Source organism: Lycorma delicatula, chromosome 4 (genome assembly GCF_047948215.1).
Source record: "Lycorma delicatula isolate Av1 chromosome 4, ASM4794821v1, whole genome shotgun sequence".
In the NCBI taxonomy this organism is placed as follows: Eukaryota; Metazoa; Arthropoda; class Insecta; order Hemiptera; family Fulgoridae; genus Lycorma; species Lycorma delicatula.
Genome location: NC_134458.1, coordinates 183,264,230 through 183,290,756, shown reverse-complemented (window position 1 = coordinate 183,290,756; position 26,527 = coordinate 183,264,230). Strand labels below are relative to the sequence as shown.

At 30.0% G+C, this 26,527-nt stretch overlaps 1 protein-coding gene across 2 annotated transcripts in view; it reads right to left on the bottom strand.

Moving 5' to 3' along the window:
• The window catches only part of LOC142324140 (5' exonuclease Apollo-like), a 29,090-nt gene extending 5,569 nt beyond the window's left edge, over positions 1-23,521 (bottom strand). The window contains exons 1-7 of one of the 2 annotated variants that reach the window (XM_075364828.1): positions 23,281-23,521; positions 21,407-21,522; positions 16,385-16,504; positions 12,240-12,378; positions 10,073-10,164; positions 5,839-5,936; positions 3,186-3,270 (exon numbers count right to left, since the gene is read on the bottom strand). In XM_075364828.1, coding sequence (XP_075220943.1) covers positions 3,186-3,270; positions 5,839-5,936; positions 10,073-10,164; positions 12,240-12,378; positions 16,385-16,504; positions 21,407-21,469 — 597 coding nt within the window. In that variant the 5' untranslated portion in view covers positions 21,470-21,522; positions 23,281-23,521. The remainder of the gene's footprint in view (positions 1-3,185; positions 3,271-5,838; positions 5,937-10,072; positions 10,165-12,239; positions 12,379-16,384; positions 16,505-21,406; positions 21,523-23,280) is intronic. The other variant, XM_075364829.1, reaches the window with a different exon arrangement.
• Between the last annotated feature and the right edge of the window lie 3,006 nt (positions 23,522-26,527).

The window sequence follows — 26,527 nt, the reverse complement described above, 5'->3', positions numbered from 1 at the left end:
TGCTGTTTTCAACATCACAACAAGGATACTGCTACGGGAAAACTCAACTGTAAAAACTTCGTATTTCAAAAAAGGTGAAATGTCAATTGCTGACCAACCTTCATTCTGGATGTCCTTCAACTTCCCAAACAGGTGAAAATGTCAAAAAAATTTGTGCAACTGTGCCTGAAGACACAATTTGGGGATGAGAAGGGTCACTATAAAGTTTGTACCTTGGCTACTGCCTGCTTAGCAAAAAGAGGGTAGCTTGGATCATGCCATGCTTTGAAAGAACAATCACAAACTAAGCCAGAATTCTTTTCCAAGATCATTACTGGTGACAAATCATGGTCTATGGTACATGACTTTGAAAAGAAATAACAGTCAAGCCAGTGGAAGACTGCAACATCACCTCACCCAAAAAATTCTCATCAAGTGAAATCAAAAGATAATGCTCATAAGTTCATTTTTTTTTTCGATGTGAGAGGGGGTGATGCATTCAGAATTCATTCCACCAGGTCAGACTGTTAATCAGGGTTTCTACTTGGAGGTTCTGAAAAAATTGTGCAAAAGTTTGCGGTTAACAAAAAATATGATTCCCTTGTCCTACCCTTCTTATTATCTGGTTTAGTTTTGTGCAATTTTTTTTGTTCCCGTGAATGAAGAGGAACCTGAAAGGTTGCTGATGTGGCTGAAGTAAAGAAAAATACAAGGAAGGTGCAGTTGGGCATCACAGCAGATGAATTTAAAAAATGTTTTGAATAATGGAATTAAAGACTGAATAAATGTATTAGCTTAATGAAAAGTATTTTGAAGGAAAATGTAGGTTTTTTGTAAAAAAAAAAGAAGATATTCGCAGAACTTATCATGTTATGGGTGATAAACTGTTTACATAAATTAATAGCAAAATAGGCCCAAGAACACTTACTGAGAAACCCTATACAACTACAACTTAAGATAATTCACATTACTCATATATTTCTTGATCCAGGTTTTTGATCAATCTATGAGGTTTTTGATCAATACTTTCTTGTTAATTATTTCTATATATTTCAACATCTCCAATAGACTTTTGTAAGATGAGTTAAATGATTTTCCCAAGTCAACAAAAATAAATTGCAAGACTTTAATGTTTATAAAAGACAGTTAATTATTTATTTCGTGGAATTAGCAATTTCATCTAGTGTATCCATGTTTTCTTCTTTTCAAAATATTCTTCAAAATATTATAACAATTTTACTTAGGAATGGATCTATAACTACTCTACCTGTTTTGAAAATTAGTGTTACGGTTACTTTTTTTTTTATATTATCAATGTTTGGGATATTATTTAAGTACGTTTACAACTTTACTACATATAATTAATTTTAACATATGAATTAATTTTAACAACCAGCTATGCTAAAAGTGACATGCCTTTATCTTTATCTACCTAAGTATCAAAACGATCTCTTCTAAAGACCGTTAACACATTGTGGTAGATTTTAGAGCAAGGTTGGACTGTATATTCATAGATGATGAATTGAAACAACACCTTGTTGCTTATTGAATTGTTATTTAATATCTTGTAATTTCGATAACATATACTTGAACTTATTAAACATATAATGTATAACTTGACATATAATTAAACTGAATAACATATGACTTAATAAAATAACTATAAAACTAAAATAAGCGTTCATCCGAACATGTCCATTCAGACTGAACGTGGAACACAACTGCTCTTTGCACAATTTGGGCACCGAATGAATAAAAGTCACTACACCATAATGACTACTCCTTGCAGTATTATGAAGTAGGACATCACGTGATCAGATCGCCTGACCAGGCTTGCCATGGGGCCTCTAGCCCCCGCTAGGTAGCAGCACCTGATGGCACAAGTGGAACAGAACACTAACTTTCAATGATTTAAAGATTAACTGTTCCAGAAATATAGCTGTCAGGAAAATAAAAATAAATATTATTAACATGACAAAAATTAAGCATTCAACAACAGAAATAATTTTATAGTAAGTAAATCTAAAATAAAAAAAATCCCTTTTGGGATGCTGGAAGGCAGAGGTAGATTGTAATGGTGCTAAGTAGGGGATAAAAAAGATTTCCACCGTCAAGTTAAGAAAAATTTTAGATTTACTCAAAACTTCAAATTTAGTCTATACGACAATGGTTGCATGTGAAAAAGTATTTCATAACATACGACAAGCCCCAACTTCTTACAATTCCAATTCCAGCAACATTTTGGTTATTCCTTACCGTAAGGGTTGGTTATATCAAAAATTGCTTCAGACAAAAGTTTTAGGTAATGTTTAGAGGACTAACGGCCACTTTACATCGATTCATTGCTGTGCCAATTGTACAACCATTCCAGCCACGGTGTAATATGTTGGTTGTGGTAATAGCATACACTAACTAATTGCCGAATAAATAAACTATGGATAATTTACACTTCCATTATTTACTTTTAAATTTACACTGAATTAATTAACCATTACATTAAATCACAATAATTTCATACTTTAGGTAAATGCATATTTTTAAATATATGTTAAACATACTGTCTAGCTAGAACAGATATAAAATTAGTAATGTTGTTTAATTGACATTTTAAAGGAAAGTGAAGTCATATGTTATTATGATTAATAATATACTTAAGTTTACAGCTGGTTCATTATTAAAAAATAAGAAAATGACGGGATATGTTTACATTTATCAAGAGTATGAAGAAAACACATGAATCAGGGAGGTGAAAACACCTATTAAGGGACATGTGATTCTTTTTTGTCTTTGAACCCCATTTTTTCAACCCCCTGGGCCAATGGTTTGTGATATCAAAAATATTTACAGGGGGTTATATATATATATATATATATATATATATATATATATATATATAAACTTTTGAGCTAACTGTTTTTGGGGTCTGGGGGATGTGAAATTCAAAGATATGTCAAAATTTTCTGGAAGTCGAATCATGGTACCCATTACAATAGGTAGCTTTCTTATGAAATCTAACAGCTTAAAAAACAGTTTCATAAATTTATGCTTTACTAAGATATTTTATCTTATGTTAATTTTAAATATATTTAATATTTAAATTTTTACAATACTTATATTAATATTTCCATTAAAATATCAATGTAAAAACAATTATTTAATAATGTAAAGCATAACTAAAAAACAAAGAACTGTCTTGTAACACACACCTGTAATGTTTCTGCTAAGTATTTAAGAAGATGAAATTTTTTAAATACACCTACACATATTTCAATACGATGATCTGGGAATGAACTGTAACAAATATTAAAAAATACTAGTAAAAATAAAAATCAGAAATACTGTTTATTAGAGACATATTTAACAAATATTAGAATATGAAATCTATTTATATAAGTAAGTCATATTTATATATGACTTACTTGAAAAGGCAGGAGAACATAGGCCTGCCAGGTGATGTACTTCATTAGAGCAAAAATGCTAGGAAAGCAAGAATTAGTAAATACAGTAAATAGGTCAGTTAACCAACAAATTTCACATTATTGAAACACAAAGTAAATAAATTTACAAATACTAAATGGAGCAGCTACAGAAAAATATTCAGTTAACTACAAAAAAAAAAGAAGGTTTTTCTTTCTTCGTTTAACCTGGGTTGAAAATCATTGTATTTAAAAACTACTCTACATTGTTTTGCCAGTAATTATTCTTTAACAATTTAAACAGTAACATTTAAAGCTACACATTTTTCCTAATGGTGAATATCTCATTCTGTCAATGAAGAATTTTGGCAGGCTTTCTTTGATCCATGACCTCATTGCATCCTTCAATTCATCATCCATGGTGACAGGAATATCATTAATATCCCTCTTTAATCACAGACACAAATAAAAGCCAAATCTGATGAGTATGGAGGATGTGGAATAGGTTAAAATTTACAAGGGCCTTGACAAATGCATGCAATGTGTGTGGCCGAAAATTATTGTGGACAAGAATTTGACATCGATTGTTGAAAATGACTCGCACATCTCCTAAGGTGTTTTAATTTCACTATGTGTTGGACAGAATTTCTAGCAGACTCAGCACCCACGTAGTCATTCACATACATGTTTGGAATTCAAGAACACTGTCAAGAAAATTTTTTTACAGAAAGTTATCCTGAATTTTTTTTGATAGTGATGAATCATAGTGCCAATATTCCATGATCTGCCATTTTTCTTCTGGGTCTTATTGATTCACCTAAGTTTTGTCATAATATTGAAAGAAGTCATCTCCCTCATTATGATATAGTTTCAAAGCTGTTCTCAACATTCCTTTTGTTACTTCTCTTTTCTGAGTTTGCATTGGTACCCACCGGAACAGATTTATTTTATGGTTGCCCAGCTGTCCAATAATACATCTATCTATTCATTATTCTGATATGCTGGGTGCTGATGCATTGTGTAATGCAGCAGTCATTTTAAAATCAATTCATCACCTCCTTTTAGTGCTTCTCATCAGTCACAAAAACTGGTTGATCACCGAGAGAATCATTCTCAATGTTCAATGAAGCAGCTTCTGAAGCACAAATCTTTACTGCCCACCTACTCACAGTATTTTGATCAACAGTTTTATCATCATAAACAGCACTTAGACAACCATGAATGTCACTAGTGTTTACTTTTTCTGCTGTTAAAAGTTCAATTACTAAATGTTGTTTTAGCATTGACCTACAAGGTGAACTTGACTCTATAACAGTGGTAATAACAGAAAATGAGAGGGCATTACTCAATGAGTCTTGGAATGTTAGTAGTAGGAGTAAATTAGTTTATTAGAATGCTAACATAAGAGTAAATTAGTCAACTTCTTAAATCTATATAAGTAAAAAACTTTCTAAAATAATAATTAAGTCAACCTGATGATTTATAACAGCTGGAACATCTAATGGAGTAAGACATCAAAAATTGATAGGTGTACATACAAAAAACCAAAACCAGACTATATTACTACATCTTACAAAATGTTCCTGCAGGTATTTTAATGAGAAAGTGAGATGGATGAAATAAGAAATAATATTGACAAATCCTTGGTGGGAATTGAACTTAAGACCAGCTGATCTAGAAGCCAGCATACCCATGGAAAAATAGAATCTAAATTTTTTATCACATGAAATGCAGGAATATGACTAGGATTCAAATCCAGTCAACTCTGAATCTTGTTTAATAATCTTACTCCCACAGATCATCAAACTTAATAAAGGCTGAGTGCATCCTGTTAGGATTTTTTAGTGGCTAATAACCATAACAATCAATGCCATCTAAAACAAAAAACCTAATTCCATAATATTTAAGAAAATCAAAAACTGTTTTGTAGAGATTACATAGGGGGAGAGTAATCAGTTTAATTTATTTAATCCAGTTGCATTTTGGCAAAGCATTTCAAGGTAAAAATTATGAAACAACTTCTATAGAATAAATGTTTTACAGTCTTTACAGATGAAGTTTACTGCTCAAAAAGTAATTGTTTTACTTCGAGAAGCTTTTACAATTCTAGAAAGTTGATAAAAAAAAAATATTAAAACTTAATTTATCCTAGGCATTGAGTCAATTTTAGCTCAGTCAATCAATAAATAATTTAGGTAGCATACGATAAATAAAACAAATCATTAATTAAACTAAAAAGAAATAGATGATACTTTTTCTACTGATTAAAACATTTATCTAACATATAAAGTCAGTAATTCATAAAATATAACCCAAGACATAAAAAATTATACAAAAAAAATTGATAACAACTAATTTACTAATTAATATCACACAATCAAATGTTGAAAGCTATTTTAATATGAATAACGTTCAAAACGAATAACAGGTAAGAAGTTTTTACCATATAAGTTTCAATATATTTTCTTTTGCTACATCCTTTGATGGAAAATCACAATGTTTTCCAATGAATTTATTATCAAAATGTAAGATGTCCAAAGACTGAAATAAATCAATATTTATTAAAATTATTATTTAAACCAACAAAATTAATAAAATTTAAACCAACCTCTTTTAAACAACATTAATAACAAAAACAAAGCATTTATAAAATTAATTTGTAATTTAGAAAAATATTTCTTATTTGGGTAAAACAGAGTGCGGAAAAAACCATTTACTAGGTGTCTATTGAATAAAGCAATAAATGTAAAAACTGTAGTATGGCAAGTCACAATCTTCTACCAGTCTCCAAAATCAAACTTTCAGGGTATAAACTCCAAAAGTTGAGTTTCAGTACTGAATAAAATAGATTGGTGTCAAATTCCAAATCAATAAATAATGATTAGCAAAGTTGATCAAGAATGTCTCATTGATCTCACTCTTAGATAACAACTTCCGCTGCATTGTACACTTCAGAATAACCTGCAAAATGTTCCACAATATTTAAACTATGGAATTCCCTAATCCTAGTTTCTTAAATAAATATATGTGACTTGAACATATTTTTATAGAAGAAAACTACACAAAGTTAAAATGGAAATCTCCTCTATTTTTAAATTGTTCAAAAACTCAATTCTCCTGTACTGTAAAAATTGTTGCATTTTATTCCTTTTAAGGGTAGTTTATTATATATATTTTACATCCATACTTTCAATTGTAAAGGTCTCTTAGAGATGGAAAAAGCATTATTGCTTAGAATGACATGTTTGAAATAATGAACATGAAATCAGCTTCCATTGTCTCCATGAATGAACTGAAATGAATCTATTCAATACACAGAAATTATCATTTTTATTAAAATATTGATTATCATTGAGGCTCCAGACCTCTAAGAAGTGGCTACTTTTTATTCTGTAATCATCAAAGCAATTTTGAACAAATTATATTTCTGATCAAGAAATGAAATCTTTGATTGCCAACAGATCTCATATCCCGCTCAATCCATCATTATCATCTCACATCACATCATGAATTGTCATCATCAAAAAAGAAACAGATTTGTTTCCTTTTTGATGGAAAAATGGTAGGTATTTTCTACCTAGATAGAATTTGTAATTCACTAGACAACATTATAATATAAAATTGATCTGAGAATTCCCATGATCATCAGAGTCCTAGTTGATTGAATAAATAAAAAGCAAGTGTGTAGAAGAAACATTAAAAGAGCAGAAATACTAATTTATTATTAAAATTAGTTTTTTCCGTCAAAATGTATAAAGGTGTTTGATTTATTACAATTTATTAATCAAGAACTATAAAATTACTGAAAACATTTCTCAGGATATATTTCTAACATTAAAAAAATAATATTACTTTCAAAAAAGATTTTAAATTTCAGTGAACTCAGATTTGATTGAATGTACTCAGAGTGCACCCCAGTTTGTTCTTTGTTTACAATTAATGAGTGTTTAATAGTATTCAGTATATGTACTGTAATGTAGTAAAAGTTCCACTTCTATTAGCAGTTCAAATGGTACAGTGTGATAAATTATAAATTGTGCTATAATTTCGCATCTGTAAAACGATCAAATGAATTATCTTTAAATATCTCAGGTAAATTCTGTAGCTGCAGTAAGTGTTCTGGTGACCTTCAAAGTACGAACAATAATTCATTTCCTGTATGATTTCATTTTATGAATATGTTGATATATATGCTTGAACAAAGATAATAAAAAATTGGAGGATGTCCTTCATAAATTGTTAGAGCTTTGCCATGTTGTCAGACAAAGAAATATCAATCTTGAATAAGCAGCAAGAAATAAACAGAATGAGATTACTAAACAACGGTGTGGATAATAACATGAAAAAAATATAGAACTTACATTAAGGCTTTATCACTACAAACACTATTCCAGTAACTATAAACTACAATTTCCTGGTATTACATTAAACATAAGAAAACCTAGAGATATGAACCTCAGTCATTTCAGATTAGTGGAGTTCTGTATCAGTGGAAGGAAATTCCATCAGCTTTCGCCTATTATTTTTCTTTGGTGTATGGTGATGTGTTTTAACATCTTTCTTTTATCTTTCAATACTGATATTTGTCAGCTGAATATTAGTGGAGAAATTATAATTGTATTTAAGATAATGTTAAAACTTAGACCAGCTGTTAAAATCTAAAAAAAAAATCAGCCGGACCTTCTAAATCTCCTTACATCATTTAAGGATGCTCCAAAGAGCTGGTAGATCTCTTCAATTTTATTTTCAATTTGTCTCTTAACACATGTAAATGTGTGACAAGGAAATTAGCCAAAATACCTCATATTTGTAACCCATGTAAGAGTAATAAAATTTCAAATTATACACTATTTGCACACTTAATTCTGCAAGTAAAGTTTTTTGAACATATTATTTACTACAAATTATTTGATAAGATTAATGGTAACATGTCAACACAGATTTATGCCTAAAAAATTTACAATAACTAATCTGCTGACTTTCACCTGGTTGGTGTATCAAGAACTAGACAGAAAATCTCTCATGGATTCTGTTTAAGTGGATTCTCTAAAAGCTTTCAATAAGGTAGATCATAATATTCTATTCCATCAAATGTAGAAGATCAATTAGAAGCTGATCTCTCAATGAAGTTCTTGCTTTTTTTGAGTCCTATTTAAGAAATCAATCTCTCTCTGTTTATTTAAAAAACAGCCAATCAAAAGAGTTCAGTCAAAATAGTTCAGGTGTCGCGTAAGGGTGACACCTGAATCAGGTGACCTGAAAGAGCAAATAGGCTTTTTATTATTTCTATTACTTATTAATGATTTGCCATTACATCAGCAGAATTTGAGTTGTTTAATTTTTCCTGATGATATCAAATTGTACAAGCCAATAACCAATAAAAATTAATGTTAACTTCTTTATAAAGATTTGAATAAGATTTTGACTTGATGCCTGAAAAATAAATTGGCAAAAATTGTAAGTATGCAATTTTCACGACAGGTGTTTTAATTTAATTATGTCTATAACCTTATTGTTATAACTTGCATATGCCACAGTCAGAGGCATTACCATTACAAGAATATCCACAAAACAGAACTGACACAAAATAAACTTTTCTGATTTGTGTAGTTGAAGAAATCTACTTATTTCTGTCTTGCTAATTACTCAGTCAAATTATTTAACTGTATAATTCTATAATTTAAGGAGTACAGAATAATTTATTATTAAATGAATAATTGTATAGATTTTATCAGTTATATAGTGTATAATTAAACAATTGTATAATCCAATTTAATTAAAGGGTGACTCTCAACCTATTATATTTTTTGAAGGTCAATAAGGCTGTTATGGATTCTCTTTAAGCCTTTGTACTTTTTTCTAAACAAATAAATCAATTTTTTTTCTGTCAGCATGCTATCAGAATCATACTTGCACATTACTAGTGATATGTGTTCTGTAAAGAAATATACTCATAACAATAGTCCTTTTTAATATAACATTTACTTACACTTAGTGGTAAAAATGATTAGGAATTTCTTTTCTATGTTTACAAACCATTTTTTATCTTTAAATGTTATAGGTAATAAACAAGACAAGAATAATGAAGAGTATATCAAAGCTTAAAATAAATGACATAGAAAACTGAAGAATACTATTAAATTGTTGGTGGAAAAGCCAAAACTACAACAGAAAATTATTATAATAAAATCTGTTCTAGGATAGGAGTAAATGTACAGAATGTAAATAAATATAAAAATGTAACCTACCTAAGAAGAATATTATAATCAACAAAATGAAGATAATATTTTTAATGGCCATGGTGAGATTACAAACAAACTGAAAGGAATTAAAAGAAAAAAATAAGATTATAGAGAGAGAAGATCAAGACGAAAAAAGAACTGGGATATGTTTTCAGAGAAAACAGCAATAGCCATTCCAAGGAATAATAAGCACCCATTTTAAGTTTACCAAGGGAAGTGAAGTGTACAATAAATACTTCCGTCTGTCTTCTTCACTCAGCCACATACACTGCATCGTATCAATGCCAATCCAAATGAAATGCAGTACATTCAAACTTCAAGCAATATATTCCCTCATTTCACCACATGGTCTCAGGGATAACACCTCATACAATAACCACTGCTCAGAGAAATTATAAAAAAAATGTTATAATTAATAATAACAAAAAAAGTAACCTTTCTTTCAGCTATTTTCTCTAATGCAGGATTTTTTAGTAAATCTGGTGTATATCGAAAATCTCCAGTACACAATACAGTTCCAAAATTACCTGGAAAAATAATTAACATATTCACTAGTTGTTACTTATATATATTCTTCCTTGTTCCTCTCTACCTCTACAAACAAATAATTTTTTTCCTCTTAAGATAAAAATATAATAAACAGATATTCATTTTATATGAACAATTATTGACCATGCTGGTGTGATTACAGCACAATGCATAAAATTTTGTCATTATTTATCTAGTGATAACCTCATCATACTCTGATATATTATAAAAAGCTGCTGTGATTTTTTTTGTTTTTTTTTTAAATAACAGTAATATTAAACTTATGTTTTCTTCATTGTAAATCTTCAATAATTTAATTCTGTGACAACTCACAATAATTAACCTGTCTTAAACCCTCTTATGGTGAATAATAGCGTAATATCAATTCTTAGGTCATATTAAACAAATCAGCAGCATTACAACAGCAAAAAGCTTTCTTCTGTAATAATGAACAAGAAAATTTAAAATAGCAAAGTAACAATGTTACATCAGTAACCAGTTCCTTCCTGAAAAGCACTGTTTGTAAAGTGGAAGCATTTTTACTGCATAACATTGGTTACTACATACTAAAGATGACACTAATAAATGAGAGTTTCAATTTATTAAAAGATTAAATAGAATTGAAAATATAAAATGCTCAAAGATCATTTACAAAAAAACTAAAACTTGATGTGCATCTGATTATTACAAGTCATAAATATATAGAAGAAAATTAGTAAAGGATAAAAAAAAGACTTGCAAAAGTAATAAGTAAAAGGAATATTGACAATAGTTAAATAATAAAACATTTTGTTATTAGCAACAGTTTAGGACTCAAATAGTAATTTTATCTAATGGAAAATTTACATTAAAGAATTACCTACTGCACCAGAATCTCTTCTATTTTACCGTTATTATAAAAAAGGTTTCATAGGTTTTGTGTAAAATAGCTAAAGATTTTTTTTGGAATTTTTGTAATACAAAAATAAAAATGCCAAGATTTAAGCCAGATATATCTCAAATGAAATGCTCAAACACTAACATTTCATAACAAAAGTTGATAAAAAGTGGTAGTTTATTCTAAAATTAAAATTTAATTTTTCCCATAAATATTCATCAGTTAACAAACCTGAAGTAAACTACCCTAAATTCTTGAAGCAGTTGAGTTGGTCATCTTTAATTCTTATTCTTGACTACTTCTTCCCCGGATTTCTGTTAGCGAAACACTGACCTCATTACTTATATCACACTAGCACTACTTAGAGGCCAATGCAACAATTTCTTCCTTAATGAAAATAGTAATTCTAAGAGTGTGCTATCTAGGGACTCTAGATCCTGTTAAGAGGTTGCAATAAATGAATAATGGTAACTGAAGTACCCAGTACACAAACTTTCTATTGGTACAATAACTAATTACCCAACATGACTGAACAAAACAAAGGAAAATAACAGCATAACCAACTATAATTAATTCTTTATGCAGTTGTACAAAACTTACTAGTTAGCTTGTTACATACTTTGGATAAACAATCAATCAAGTCATAAATCAATCTGTAATATATCATTTCATCAGCATGATATAATACTTTTATAGAAGAGATTTAATAGAAAAAAAAATGATGATAATGAACTAAATATGATTTATAATAATAATAATACTTACGTTACCTTTAAAATAAAAAGCAAATAATTATAATAATGAATAAATGTTAAGCCCTTTTTTTCATAACAAAGCAGTACATTAACAACGTTTTACAATTTTTATGCATATCATTATGTTTACATGAATGTAATTTTATTTTTGTACATAATTTAATGTTTATAAACAAAACAAAACTAAAAAAATTTATAACCTTTAAAAAGATTAAGGTTCAAATGAAAATGAAGATACAGTAACTTTAATGAGGATATAACTATCTAATACATAACCACGTTACGTTCCTTAGTCATTTGGATTCAATTAGCAAATTTCTAAGTAGTAGTCATCCCAAAACTACTGGACAAATCCAGTTATCTTACATAGCAATTCCACTAACAGTTTAATGTATGGTAATAAAATTTCAGCTTAATAATAAAATTAAAAGTTATATATTACCTTGGAAAAGAAACATAACAGAACCAGGACAATGATTTGCATCAATTAAAGTAACTTCAAAAGTAAATCTGCTATCTGGTCCTTCATTAAATTCATAGGAATTACCGACTGATAGTTCCACAAATTTATAATTTGACAGCTGAAACATGTCATAAAAAATATTAAAAATTGTTTTAAAAGTACCCTCACTCACATGTGTGTATGTATGTATGTATGTAATATATATATATATATATATATATATATATATATATATATATATATATATGTGTGTGTGTGTGTGTGTGTGTGTGTGTGTGTGTGTGTGTGTGTGTGTGTGTGTGTGTGTGTGTGTGTGTGTGTGTGTGTGTGTGTGTGTATTATTAATTATTTTCATAAAGACAATTAATTTCATATATTTGATACTGAAACAGTGAAAATAATATCTTTGCATCATTTTTGACAACTTGACAAAATTTTTGGTATATCAAATGTTAATCTTAAAGATTACAAAATTCTTTAATCTTTAAGATTAACATTTTTATTTTAAAATGATGCATTTATGAACACCATACTGAAATTATATTCAGTTTCAGTTTCTAGATTTAAGCTGTAGTGTCTAAACATATTTTATTTTCAGCACTTCATAAAAATAAAGCAGTTAAAAAGAAAATGAACATTACGAACTTCTCACCAGCACTAATATGATAAACCAAAAGATTTAACTAACATAGAGACAAGGTTATAAGAAAAGATGAATTGTATAAAAATAATTACATTATATGATCTCAAGCATCAGATGAGGAAACTAAGTTCTCAAAGAATGATTACTGAGATAATGTGTAAATCTAAGTCTAAAAGACAAAACATTATTTGGTTATTTATCACGTTGTAAAGTAATGTAGGTAATGCTTATCAACTATACTAAAATTTATTTGGTTTAATTTCAACATTATCATTTGGCATAAATGAAACATTAAATCTTAAATAAGTAAAATGTTGCATTTTGTGTAGAATTTGATTTATTAATAACTGTATTCATTATCATAAGTTATTCAGCTTCAAATTCTATTAAAATCTGACATGCCTAAGATATCTGTGATATCTAAGATAGGTTCAGAAATATTAGATCTTAAATATTAGCATTTCATCTTTTATTTTACAGTGTCTGCTCTGTTAGATTTTATTGACTTAACTGTAAGGAATTTTATATTATGTATGTTAGTTGCAAAGTAATTTTTACCCGTTTCAATACCTAGTTTTTATTTACATCTTTGGAGGACTTGGAATTTTGATAAGCAGGTTTCAAGGTTTAATTAGAATAATAATTTATTAAAATTAACTGAGGCAGTTTTACAAAATGCATTATTTTCATATTTTGTGTTTCCTATAACTTCAAAAATGATATACCAAAAATTTTGTCGAGTTATCAAAAATGATGCAAAGATATTATTTTCATTGTTTCAGTATCAAATATATGAAATTAATTGCCTTTATGAAAATAATTACTTTATACATTATAAAAATTGACCATATTTGAAACAATTATTTTTTAAAAAATACTTTGATGTATATTACCAGGTAATATTTACCAGTTTATTGCTATTTATGCATCCTAATCTGAACAAGATTTAAGATTTCTTTAAGATTATAGTTTCAATAATTTACATTCATGTAAAAGTACAGATTTTTACAAATCACTCCTACACTGTTTACTGATTTTTTTAATGAAACATCAAGTTTTCAGTCTTAATTCTGAAATAAACTTAAGAACTTAAACTACCAGGCTTTTAAGTGTTCAAATTAGGACTTGAACTATACAGCTTTCAAAAGTTTGCCTAAATATAATTTCAAATAAAATATTTCAAAACTTATTATGAAGATGACAAAAAAATAAACTATGCTACATCATTTATGCAAATATCTAAACACTAACAAGAAACCTTTTATTAGTAATTTAGATAAAAGTGATTTTATTTACAGAGAAGTAAGGATAGAACTAGCTGATCAGAAAAATGCACACATGTAGATAGTGGAGTCAGACATGACTGCAGTTTCTTGCCAGTACTTTTTAACTACGCGCAGATCTTTAATTTTAGAATATACAATGTGTGTTCAAAAAGTAACGACAACTTTTGTTTTTTGGAAAGAATTTTATTTATTTGTTTATATTAATGTTATCCCCTTCAAAATAGTCTTCATTAGATATTATACACTTGGCACTTTTTCCAATCCCCGAAACACTTCTGGAATTCAATCTTTGTAATAGTGTTTAGCTCTTTCAGCTATTCACTTTTAATCTCATCTATGCTTGTAAAACAACAGCCCTTTACGGTTCTCTTTATTTTTGGGAATAGAAGTCACACAGAGCCATGCCTGGTGAATATGGCAGCTGGAATATCATTACAGTATTGTTTTTGGCTAAAAATTGGCGACAAGCAATGAAGTGTGAACAGGCGGATTATCATGGTACAAAAGCCATGAATTGTTTTGCCACAAATCAAGATGTTTTTTCAGACTGCTTCAAGCAAACAGCGTTGAACTTGTAGCTAATACTCCTTATTGATCATCTGACCTTGTGCCAAGAACTCATGATGCGTTATACCGTTAAAATCTATATGCCTTCACATCGACCATACTTGTCGAGTTTTTTTCGGTCTTGGTGATCCAGAATGCCTCCACTGGGACGATTGAGCCTTAATTTTAACAACATATCTGTAAACCAATGTTTCATCACTTGTTATGATACATTTCAATAGTTCTGGATCGTTGTTGACTTCATTTAGTGACTCCTGAGCAACTTCCATTCACCACTTCTTTTGTTCAAAATTCAACAATTTTAGAACAAGTTTTGTTGTCACACATTTCATACCCAAAAAAATTTCATGGCATTAGCTAATTGATATCCCAACATCATCAGCGACTTCTCTGATTGTGATTCAGTAATCATTCATAGTCATTTTTTTCACTTTTTCCATGTTTTCATCAGTTGTTCATGTGCTGGGGTGTCCAGGTTGCTCGTCATCTACATGAACTGAACTACTTGGAAATGCTTATACCACTCATAAACCCGTGTTTTACTCATAGCAGACTCACCAAAAGCAATATTTAACATTTTTAAAACATTGTGACACTTTATTCCATTCTTATAGCAAAATGTAATACAAATTCTCTAAACCATTATTTATACAAATAAAAAATTGTATAAAACACGTGTAATCGTACCAAAACACGTGTTGTCCTTTTGACAGCTGACATCAGACAAAACAACCAATGTGGCTAAAACTGTACAGATACTTTTCAGACATGTTTACCAATACAACAACAAAAAAAGTCCTGAGAATCGGACTAATACAACCTGCAAAATTTCAAAATTCTCGTTACTTTTTGAACACACCTCGTAAAAGCTGGACACTTTTATCTTTGGATCTTAGTAATGACTATCTTATAAATATTCTTCTACATGCTTATGTTTTTGGTTTTGTTTGGTGAATTGAAAGAAAGGTTGTTACAGCGCAAATTGCACTGAACAAATTGAAAATGGTACTGTACAAACTTTCTAAAGGAGGCCAAAGATTTAAAGACATGTACTACAAAAAGTAATAGAATTTGAAGCTGAATAACGTGTGATAAAAGATAAATTAAAAATCAAATCCTACATAAAATGAAACATTTTACTTAAGATTTGATGTTTCATTTATGCCAAATGCAGATGTTGGTATTAAAGCATATAAATTTTAGTACGATTGGTAAGCATTACCCACATCAACAGTGAATTATGAAAAATGTCAAACAAGAAAATAAAGACAGCTGAAATGAAGTGCTAAGAAAATTAAGTGAATAACAAGGTTGGATGGGTGTAGAAATTATGATATTAAAAGGCAGCTCATAACAACTGCTATGAATAAAATAATTAAACATCACAGAATTAAGTGGTTAAACAACACAGAGAATATGGATCCCTCCCTTCATACAGCCTTAACTATATAAACTGAAAAAAACAAAACACTGGAAGTTAGTGGATACAGTAAACTCAAGAACCTAATCACTGAAGATGACAATATTTTAATATTTGTTTGACTTGTTAAAAATTAAAACAAATTTAACAAAAATCTATTTCATACATTAAGTTTCATAAATGGCACTAGTTTTAAAATCATACTTACATTCAATACATCTTTCAAGTACCAACAACTAATATCTGAAGTATAAATAACCTTTTTGATAAATTTATTAAGCCCAACAATACGATTCTCATGGGCATGTGTAAGAAATCTTAAGTAGTTCTGAAAATTGATTAAAAAAAACAAACAAATTACATATACAAAAAAAAAAAATCAACAAGAAATAAAATAAAATTAATGTTTTATTCTAACTAATACATAATTACAAATTATATAGATCACATCAGAAATGGGTAAGTATGCCACTCTACAGACAACCAAAGGAATTGCTCTAATATTTACCAGGATAGATCAAAGGAAACAACTTGATCACTTCAACACTACAAAATATACAATTAATTACTTAAAATATTAACACATGAAATAAAATTACATAAATTTCATGAAGATATTAAATATAAAGAATAGTTATAAATAAATCAGTACAGAAAGCATAAATAAAAATTACTTGAGCACATATTAATGAACTTTAACGGGATATACAGAAAATTCATTTCTTCTTTTTAACTCATCAAGTGTAATAATATTTCTGTAAAACAAAATTGATTATTTGATCTTAAATAAATTGGAAGGAAGATCTTTTAAATGGTCTGATAATTTATTAAAAATGGTAACAAAAGTATAAAAAGGCCTAGTAAGTTAAAATATTGTGTTGAGTTAAAAACAGTCCTATTGTATGGTTTGATGGAGATAGATATTTTTTTAAGAATAAGAATATGTTGAACAAATATACATGTAAACAGATAAATTAATAAAAGATTTAATTCACTAAATATTATCTTACATGATTCATATATTTGGGGCTTAACAATTTGCCAGAGCCTTCAGCAACTAGAAAGCTCATTCTGACTTTTTGAGGAGATTATGTAATTCAGATTAGAATATATGTAGGCATAATAAATATTTAATAATGAGACAAGTATAGCATTTTATTAAACTGCTTCAAAGCAAAACAATAGAATTTGATTTACAAAAAAAAGTTCGATTTGATTCTCCCAATAGAATTCTTTAATTTATCATTTTATTTTTAATAAAATACCCAGAAATTTCACACTATGGGCAACAGAAATACTATTTTTGTCATCAATGGAGTTCTAACCAAAAATTTGTAATGTAATTTCTACCTGAGATGCAAGATGACAGTTTATACTTAAGAGTTAGATGGTTGCAATCCAATTAGTTAATTTTTTGAACTCCTAGTGTAGGATTTTCAAATATTTTAAAATAATACCTTCATATTTAGATACAGTTGTGTAATATTTGAAGAGGATAACAATGAGTAGATCAAGATTTTGAGACATAAATAAGTAGTAAGAAAACCAAGGGATTAAGGACACTTCATCTGCCACTCTGCATGCTACATCTTGAAGGGACATGTGAATTCTAACGGAAAGATGAAATTTTAACTTTAAATTTTATTAAAGGTATAATAAGCTCAAGAAACTTTCTTTTGTTACTTGTTTATTAATGGTTCTTATGAACAATTGGGAAAACTGACATATAATGCAACCAGTATATGATATAACAAAAATTACTTTTCCTCCAAAAATTAAAGACTAACCAGAGAATAACTACAATGTTGTGTGGCATCTGGCTAGTATCCAATTAAATTAATACACATTCAATTATCCTAACAGCTAGTGTGGATCGGACTGCTCAGATAACAACTAGTTTATAATTACGGTTTATATCATTAGTGTTCCAAATGTACACAGGCAGTTTATTAAAAGCTCAGTCTCAGTCCATATTAAATGAAAACAGTTCAAGAGTTATTGGCTGCATACTGTAAAAAGCAAATTCAATTCTGTGAATGGTTTCAACAGTTTCTAGAGGACAATTCTGATGTTATTTTGGATTATGTATTCTATATTGATAAGGCATGGGTTCTATTTATCAGGATATATGCACACACAGAACTCACATTTATGGTCTGTCAATAACTCACATGCTATACATCAAATTCCTATACATGACAAAAAGATTGAGGTGTGGATTGCAATATCCTGGAAAAGAATAGTCGATCTAGTCGATCGAATTAGCAAGTTATTGTGAAATCATTCACCAGTTCATTGGAGAGCTAACCAAGGATAAAATTTAAAATGCTTGGACTCCACAACACAGTGTGTTATACATACAGCCAGAAGTCCCTGAAATTACTGCAAGAGATTTTTGGAGATCAAATCATTTCTAAGAATTTGTAGCCACCTCACTCTCCTAAGCCTACCAGAATTATGCAAAATGTATTGTTTACTGAGGAAAGCCCTATAGCCTCAGAAACTTCACGCAGCTATTCATGATTTCACCAAGAGCATTCCACATGAAAACTTCTGAACAAAAAACGCATGCAGCTATGTCTGGATGTCATAGGGAATATTTACAACTACTGTGAGATAAGTCGATGTTACACACTGATATACTTTTTTCTTGTTCTATTTAGCCTCTGGAACCACATTAAGGTTTTACTTCAGAGGATGAATGAGGATGATGTGTAAATGAAGTGTAGTCTGGTATAGTTTCAGGTCGACCATTCCTGAGATGTATGGTTAATTGAAACCCAAACACCAAAGAACACTAGTATCCACAATCTAGCATTCAAATCTTTATAAAAGTAACTGTCTTTACTAGGATTTGAACATTAACTCTCAAAATCAAAATCAGCTGATTAGCGATGACAAGTTCACCACTAGACCAACCCGGTGGGTTACATTTTAATACACTAGTGCATGACAAGTGTACAGTAACCTTTTGAGCACATTGTATTATACAGGTGATTCAAAGAAACAGGAAATTTTGAAAGTTGTGTTGGTAGCCATGGGCGATTGGTACCACTTAAGTGGCGCCAGCCTCTCTAACCTAACCTGCCATTTAATTGTCATGGATCCTTGGAGTGGTGTGCAACGTGCATTTGCTATCAAAGCATTTTACAAAAACAATGACAGTGTGGAGGGAGAGCGTAGAGAATTTTGCCGTCATTTTAATCTGGGACGGCACGACCGTGTTCCATCAACACAGGCAATTAAAACACGGATATCTAATTTTGAGGAAACTGGTTCAGCAATGAAAAAGAAACCTCCAGGCTGTGAGCGAACCATCCGTACAGCACAGAATGTTCAAGCTTTACAAGATGCTGTCACACGAAGTCCACATCGGTCAATCCGTCGTCTCTCAGCATCTTTACAATTGCATAGTTTAAGTGTTCAAAGAATGTTAGTGAAGGACTTGCAATACCATCCGTACAAGTTGCAGATCGTCCAGGAACTGAAACTGAACGATGCAGTAGTGCGAGCACAATTTTGTAATGTAATGCTTCAGAAGATAAATGATAACGAAGAATTTGTTCACGAACTGTGGATGTCAGATGAAGCGCATTTCCACCTCAGTGGATTTGTTAACAAGCAAAATTTCAGATATTGGGCACAAGAAAATCCTACGCAGCTACACTGGCGTCCTTTGCACAGCAAGAAAGTGACCGTGTGGTGTGCTATGTCATCTTACGGTGTTATAGGCCCTTATTTTTTTGAGGATGACAACGGTCTTGCGATTACAGCGACATCGGCTCGTTATGTAGCCATGCTTTAAACCTTTGTTGTGGAACAACAAAAGAGATTTCCACCAATTCTTAGCACAGCCTGGTTTCAACAAGATGGAGCAACATCACATACTGCACGAATATCAATGGCAGCTGTACGCTGATTGTTTGGACGTGTCATTTCACGAAATGGTGCATTAGATGGCCTCCCAGATCGCCTGATCTCTCAGCTTGCGATTACTTTTTGTGGGGTCACCTTAAAACCAAAGTGTTCCACAGTAGACCTGCTACAACGGAAGAACTGAAGGCAAAGATTCGAGAAGCAATTGCGGAAATTCCAGTTGAGATGTTACGTCAAACCATGAACAATTTAACGAAGAGACTTTGTGAGTGTTTACGTAGAAGAGGTCACCTGGAAGATGTCATCTTTAAAAAATAAACTAAAATGTATGTACCCTAAAATGGCAACATTTGTACAATTACATGAAATAAAATTCATTTTCTAAAAAAAATTTTTCATTAACGTTATTTAATTTTTTTAATTTCCCGTTTCTTTGAATCATCCTGTATTTTAGTTTTGCAATATATATATTATACAGTATGTTTAAATTTAATAAAGACAATTTTCAGAAATATAAGCACATTCCTGTGGCACTGAAACAGAGAATGCATTATTTTATTATCAAATATCTAGCCATTTTACATGGACTTAGTTCTATAGTGGACCCACTGTAATATAGCACAATAGGAATTATGTACATGTACTTGAACCAAAGAACTAATATTATAATGAGGAATCTAGAAGACCAAGATACGGCCTTATAAGGAAAGATTAGTATTCTTAATAAGGATTAAGGATCTTAATAAGGTAATATTAGTCCTGTGATGTACAGTTAGTTGCATCATCATACAATGTGAAGTTCCTAAAATCCAGGAACATCTGAGTGTTATTAAAAATAAAGCAGCAATTTTAAAGTAAGGATAAAATGCCATTCTCAAAACTATATTTAATTAACTGGTTTCCATATTTGGCCCCAGTTAAATAAAACTAAGTGATATCCCTATTCAGTTGGCAAACTGCATATGGTGAAGTCTACAGAACAAAAAAAAGAATATCAATGCTAACAAAATTAGAAATATAGCTATGAGGGAAACCTGGAATTACTATCGTAAAACGCTAATTTATATCAGTATGAAGTTCTCCATAAGTTAATAGTTCTTGCCCTTTACTTATTTACATTCTGACTGGTCATGATTACTTATCACTGAACATGCACAAGATGTACATTATAAGTTCACATAAATGATATTAAATGGCATTAATGATGAAACAAACAAAATTTACAACTTTATTCAGAATTAAATTGGTAAATTTGTTAAGTAACAAAACATTAAAAAAAGCCTTTCACCTACTAATAGTTATCATCAAGTACATCAAAATACACTTATAACACTTCAAATTTATTTTTCAGTACCTTATCTTCATCATCCCAATAATCAACACAAATTTTTGTCCCAGGTATAACAAATCCAATCATTATACAAATATATATTTTTCAGAATATGGCTAGTTCTTCATCTGTGCTTTTCTCTGAAATAAAAAAGGCATAAATAGATATAAGCTCATTAAAAATGGCACATGAAAATTTAATCTAAATGACTCACTAATACAAAAGCTATAAAAAAATAATCTTCAAATAATAGTTTAAAATATTCACTGTAACAGAACAGTATTTTTCTTACAATTATATTATTACATTTATAAGCATGAATGAATACTTCATCAAAAACAGAATTACAGACTGGCTAATCTCAAAAATGAAATAAAATTAATATTATAAATTTCAATAATTTTAAAAATTATTAAAACAAATTTAACTTAGCCTAATTAATAAATAATTTATTTTCTGCTTTTATAGTGTTTTATAGATTTTGCACATAAAATAAATAAAAGATATATATTATTTATTACAATACACACACAAAAACATAAGATATTTACTTACAAAAATCCTTTGTCTGCATATATTTTAATATCATTAGTCCTGACCCTAAACATACATTGATACCAGTGATTTAATCTTCCAAAGTACAAGGAAGATACTGGACAATGATCATTCAACATATTATACAATGATCATTCAACATATTATACAATGCTGCTCTCATCAACTGGCTGATAATGAATTTTACTAGACTTTTGAAATTAGACTAGACTTTCTCCTTGTGTTATGAATGGTAGCAGACAGGTTGAGCAATCTTGAAAGAGAAGTAAGTAAATACAGTTGATGACATAAAATAAGTATGAAATTAGTCAAAACTCTACCTTCTCTAGTACATTTTTAGTTTCTTGTGATTGTACATAGGTGACAACAGTAAGAATAAAGAAAGAATAGAAGTAAAAAATATGTAAATAATAACGAGTTAGACTTGACTTTTACAAAATTAAAATTTAAAGATATGGTTTACTCAAATATCTACTGGTGGGAATATTATTTTATAGTTTTTGATTCCCTGAAATACTCTATTACTTTATATATCGTCAATTATTTACTTACTTACAACAGATTAACTACTTAAGAAAATTACATTTCTGATAAATTTACCCCTCAACCCAAAATAATTAAACCTTACATAATTTTTTTTTTTTTTTAATTTATTTTAATTCCTTCACAACCTAAGTATAAAATACACAGGTCAAGTTAGAACTTTATTTCTTAACTGGGTGTACTTAAGTGTCTAAGAGAAGAAACAAAATCTTGACTGGGAGAAAGCAATAAGGTTAATTAAAGAAAACAATTACTTAAAGCAACAACAAAAATTCACCAAAAGACATAACTAAACAGCTGTTTAAATACATTAGTTTTCAGATACTGTAGTCTTTCTTTTTCTGTTTTAGACTCCCAAACCACCGTTAACATATTACTTCAGAGGATGATATGTATGAATGTAAATGAAGTGTAGTCTTGTACAGTCTCAAGATTGACGACAATTCCTGTAATGTGTGGTTAACTGAAACCCAACCACCAATGAACTTCGTATCCACGATCTACATCCGTATTAAAGTAATTGCATTGCCTTAACTAGGATTTGAACCTTAGAACCTCTAGTCTGTGATTAGAAGGGCATGCAATCAAAAATAAAAACATTTTGTTTACACTGGTAGGTTATCTTAAACTAATACAATATACGTTCAGACGTGACAAATTCCGGGTTCCGGGTTCGAATCCCGGTCAGACATGGCATTTTCACACGCTACAAAAATTGTCTTTCATTTCATTCTCCAAAGCAACATCCAACAATGGTCCCGGAGGTTAAAAAAAAAAGGAAAAAAAGAATGAATACTCACACATACATGTTTCAATTAAACGTAAATTACGCCAGTACAGAGTCCAGCAATGTTTGAGATCAAGTTTTTCCTTCTCTGCAAGAACTTTAAAATTAGAAGTAAACAAATATTTACAACAATTAAAATAATTAGATCGATATTTAATACTTATTTTAATTTAATACTTATTTTCAAAGATCGATCTTAAAATACTTAAAATATCGATCTTCATAGAGAAGCGATATGTTAGACCCAGCAGTAATACGATAACTGAGACGGTGACATATGAATCGGTAGTAAGTACCAATTTTACAGGTGATGGAAAAACAGTTTTGACGCATACTAAAAAACGTTTTTATTTGCAAATTTAATTTAATTTTACAAAATATGTTTAATTCGTGTATTACATTTTAAAAATGTTATTGTAAGACATTTTTGTAGAGAAAATTACATGACAAAAATCATTAATTATAAAAAATATAAAAATTATTAATTACCAAAATGAGTATAAAGAAAATTACGTTTTATAAAGAAAACATATTATGTACAAAGGTTACAATAAAATTCATGGTATTTTGGATCTATGAATTCCAATATAGACAAGAGGTATTTCTTTTCGGATCGCTGATGATAGGTCTCCTTGCAAGTGTGGAAGAGAGTGAGAATTTCAGAGACGCCTTTGACAGATTTGCCGTTTTCTAAATGTTGTGCTCCCTCCGCGAATCCATTTCATTGAACGATTTACTTATTTTTATGACAGGCAGATAATCCCTCGAAATACTAATTCAAGAAGCAGAACTGATATTTATTGGTGTATTTAAAAAGCTAACAGATAGCAGTGAGAAATCCTAAAAATCTTCTTTCATCATTACAACATTAAATAGTTTCACATTCTTTGTTTCGCTAATCATTTAAGCTATTTCTTCAAGAATCATGTGGGCTTAGAAACTTTCTTTATCTTTTCAATAATACGGAAATCTTTATCACATGATGTACATGAATGCCTCTACACTAAAAATTTCAAGTTGATAATATCCAAAAACAACAGCGTGGATTAAAACCATCAGAACCATCCGATTTTTATTTTGACCGGCGCAATTGGCACACCACAGTCAATGTTCTCTTTGTAATTATATTAGATGTGATTGCCATTAGAAGACATGAGGCCACTTCATTTCCTCTGCAACCAGCAATGCCCCCCTCATGCCATAAACACATGATACTTTTGCTAGTATCCCCAACGTGAATACAAAGGTTAAAGTTGGGCAGCTGACGAGAATAAAATATATTGGAGTGTGTGAGCATTGGAGTAAATAACACCTGCTACATGTCAGTGTTGATGGTTCATATCGCACCTGAGGGCATGAGTTAAGAAGCACTGTTACTATGCAAATATTGCTACGCTTTCTTGGCTTTCCTGAGATGTAAATCTTTTTTTGAGATAAACTGCAGTTTTTCTTGTCCTACTGTAATGTTTATTTTATTTTTCATTAGGTCACATGTTGAACAAGTAGGTTTGACAGCAATGGAAGGGAAGTTTTGGAAACAATTTTCTAAACTCTTCAATAAAATCACTGGTTAATGTTTGATTCGGGGTAGACTTTTACAAAGGCATCCTCTGGATATTAAGATCTGGACTCAATTATTGTTTTGAAGATTTTTGCTGCAAATAGTGGCTTTCCTCAGTGGGAAATGATGTAATGATGATGATGATTTAATGTGTGCCTTTATGAACTGTCTATCATCCTCGGTGTATTTAATTTTATGGGCATAAGATCATGGATTTTTGCCCCAATGAATTGAAAAAAACACCTTCCTCATCTTTTTTTTTTCTCAATCATACTGCAAACACGCTTTTGTGATACTCCTATAATATTTTTGAATGTCTTCACACAAACTTGAACAAGCCCATTCTTTGATGGTAAACAGTAGGTTGTAGATATCTGTCTTCTGCTCAAAGCGGGATCGTCAATTTTACACAACCTCCTTTGCTTTGTGTTCACCAAACCAAACAAAAAATTACCTTGGCTGTTCTCATTTTGATTCCAAAAATCTGAATGCAACCTTTGTACTTCATTCTCCTCAAAGCAACAGCAGCCATATTTACAAGAAGCCTGCACAATAGGAAATAACACGATTGTAAACAAAAACATTAGTTACCTCTCACTGTAAATAAATATTATATTTCATAGCAGAAATAATCAAAAGACTTACTAGTTTGTATGGAAAAGGTTTTCCAGGCATACTGATCAAAACAATAACTATAACCGATATAACAACACAATAACTAATACAGGTTAGATTGACTTTTGACTTACTTCCATCTCAATCCAACTCATGGGTTCTTGTCGCCAGTGCCACCTTCTGTCATTCATAACAAGTAAATTACTCCAGACTCTGACATAATGCTATTGGCATGACATCTTACTACCTTTTCCATAAAAAAATCTGAAAATTGTTTCTTTTTACTTTCTACCTTTTCCAGTCAGCACTTCAATTGTTGATGGGTAATATCTTTAAAGCTGCTCACCTTTTTTGAAGTTTTAACATAGTTATTCATACTTTCTTGTTTCTTGAATGTACAAGTGATAAAATCTACAATTTTAAAAAACCCATGAAACCGTTTTGAAGAAACATATGTACTGCAAGCCCCTGGTGGCTTATAATGTAAAACTAATCTAAGAACCTGCTCTGAGGTGATACCTATGTAATGCAAAAAATTGCATCAAAATTGGCCCAACCATTTTAGATAAACACATCTACTGCAGTGCCCCCTGATGGCCTATAACTGTAAAACATTTCTAAGAACTGTCTCTGAAGTGATAGATACCTATGTAATGCAAAAAACTGCATCGAAATTGGTTCAGTAGTTTTTGAGGAAAATGATAACAGACACACACCACTTACACTGTCTTTGTTTCGTCGTAGGTAAAAATTGAATATCTATATTTAAGTTTAGCATTAATTCCAAATAACTTTAATAACTAGGACCAAATTTTTATTGCTACTCTGCAATATGCATCAAAACATTTAAAGGGCTCCTTGCCAGCTCAAGTCTCCTTAATTAATAAAATTGAAATTCTACGAAATTCCAAAATCCATTTTTAGTAATAGATTTAACTTTAAAAAATATGAAATCGATTTAATCATAACTCAAAAGGGTCTAAAAATTAATACTTTTCCAGATCTTGGTACTTAAGAAGACTAGTGCAACCCCCCATTTTTTACTGTAAGCAGTAAGGATATTTAATAGCACAAATCAATAGTT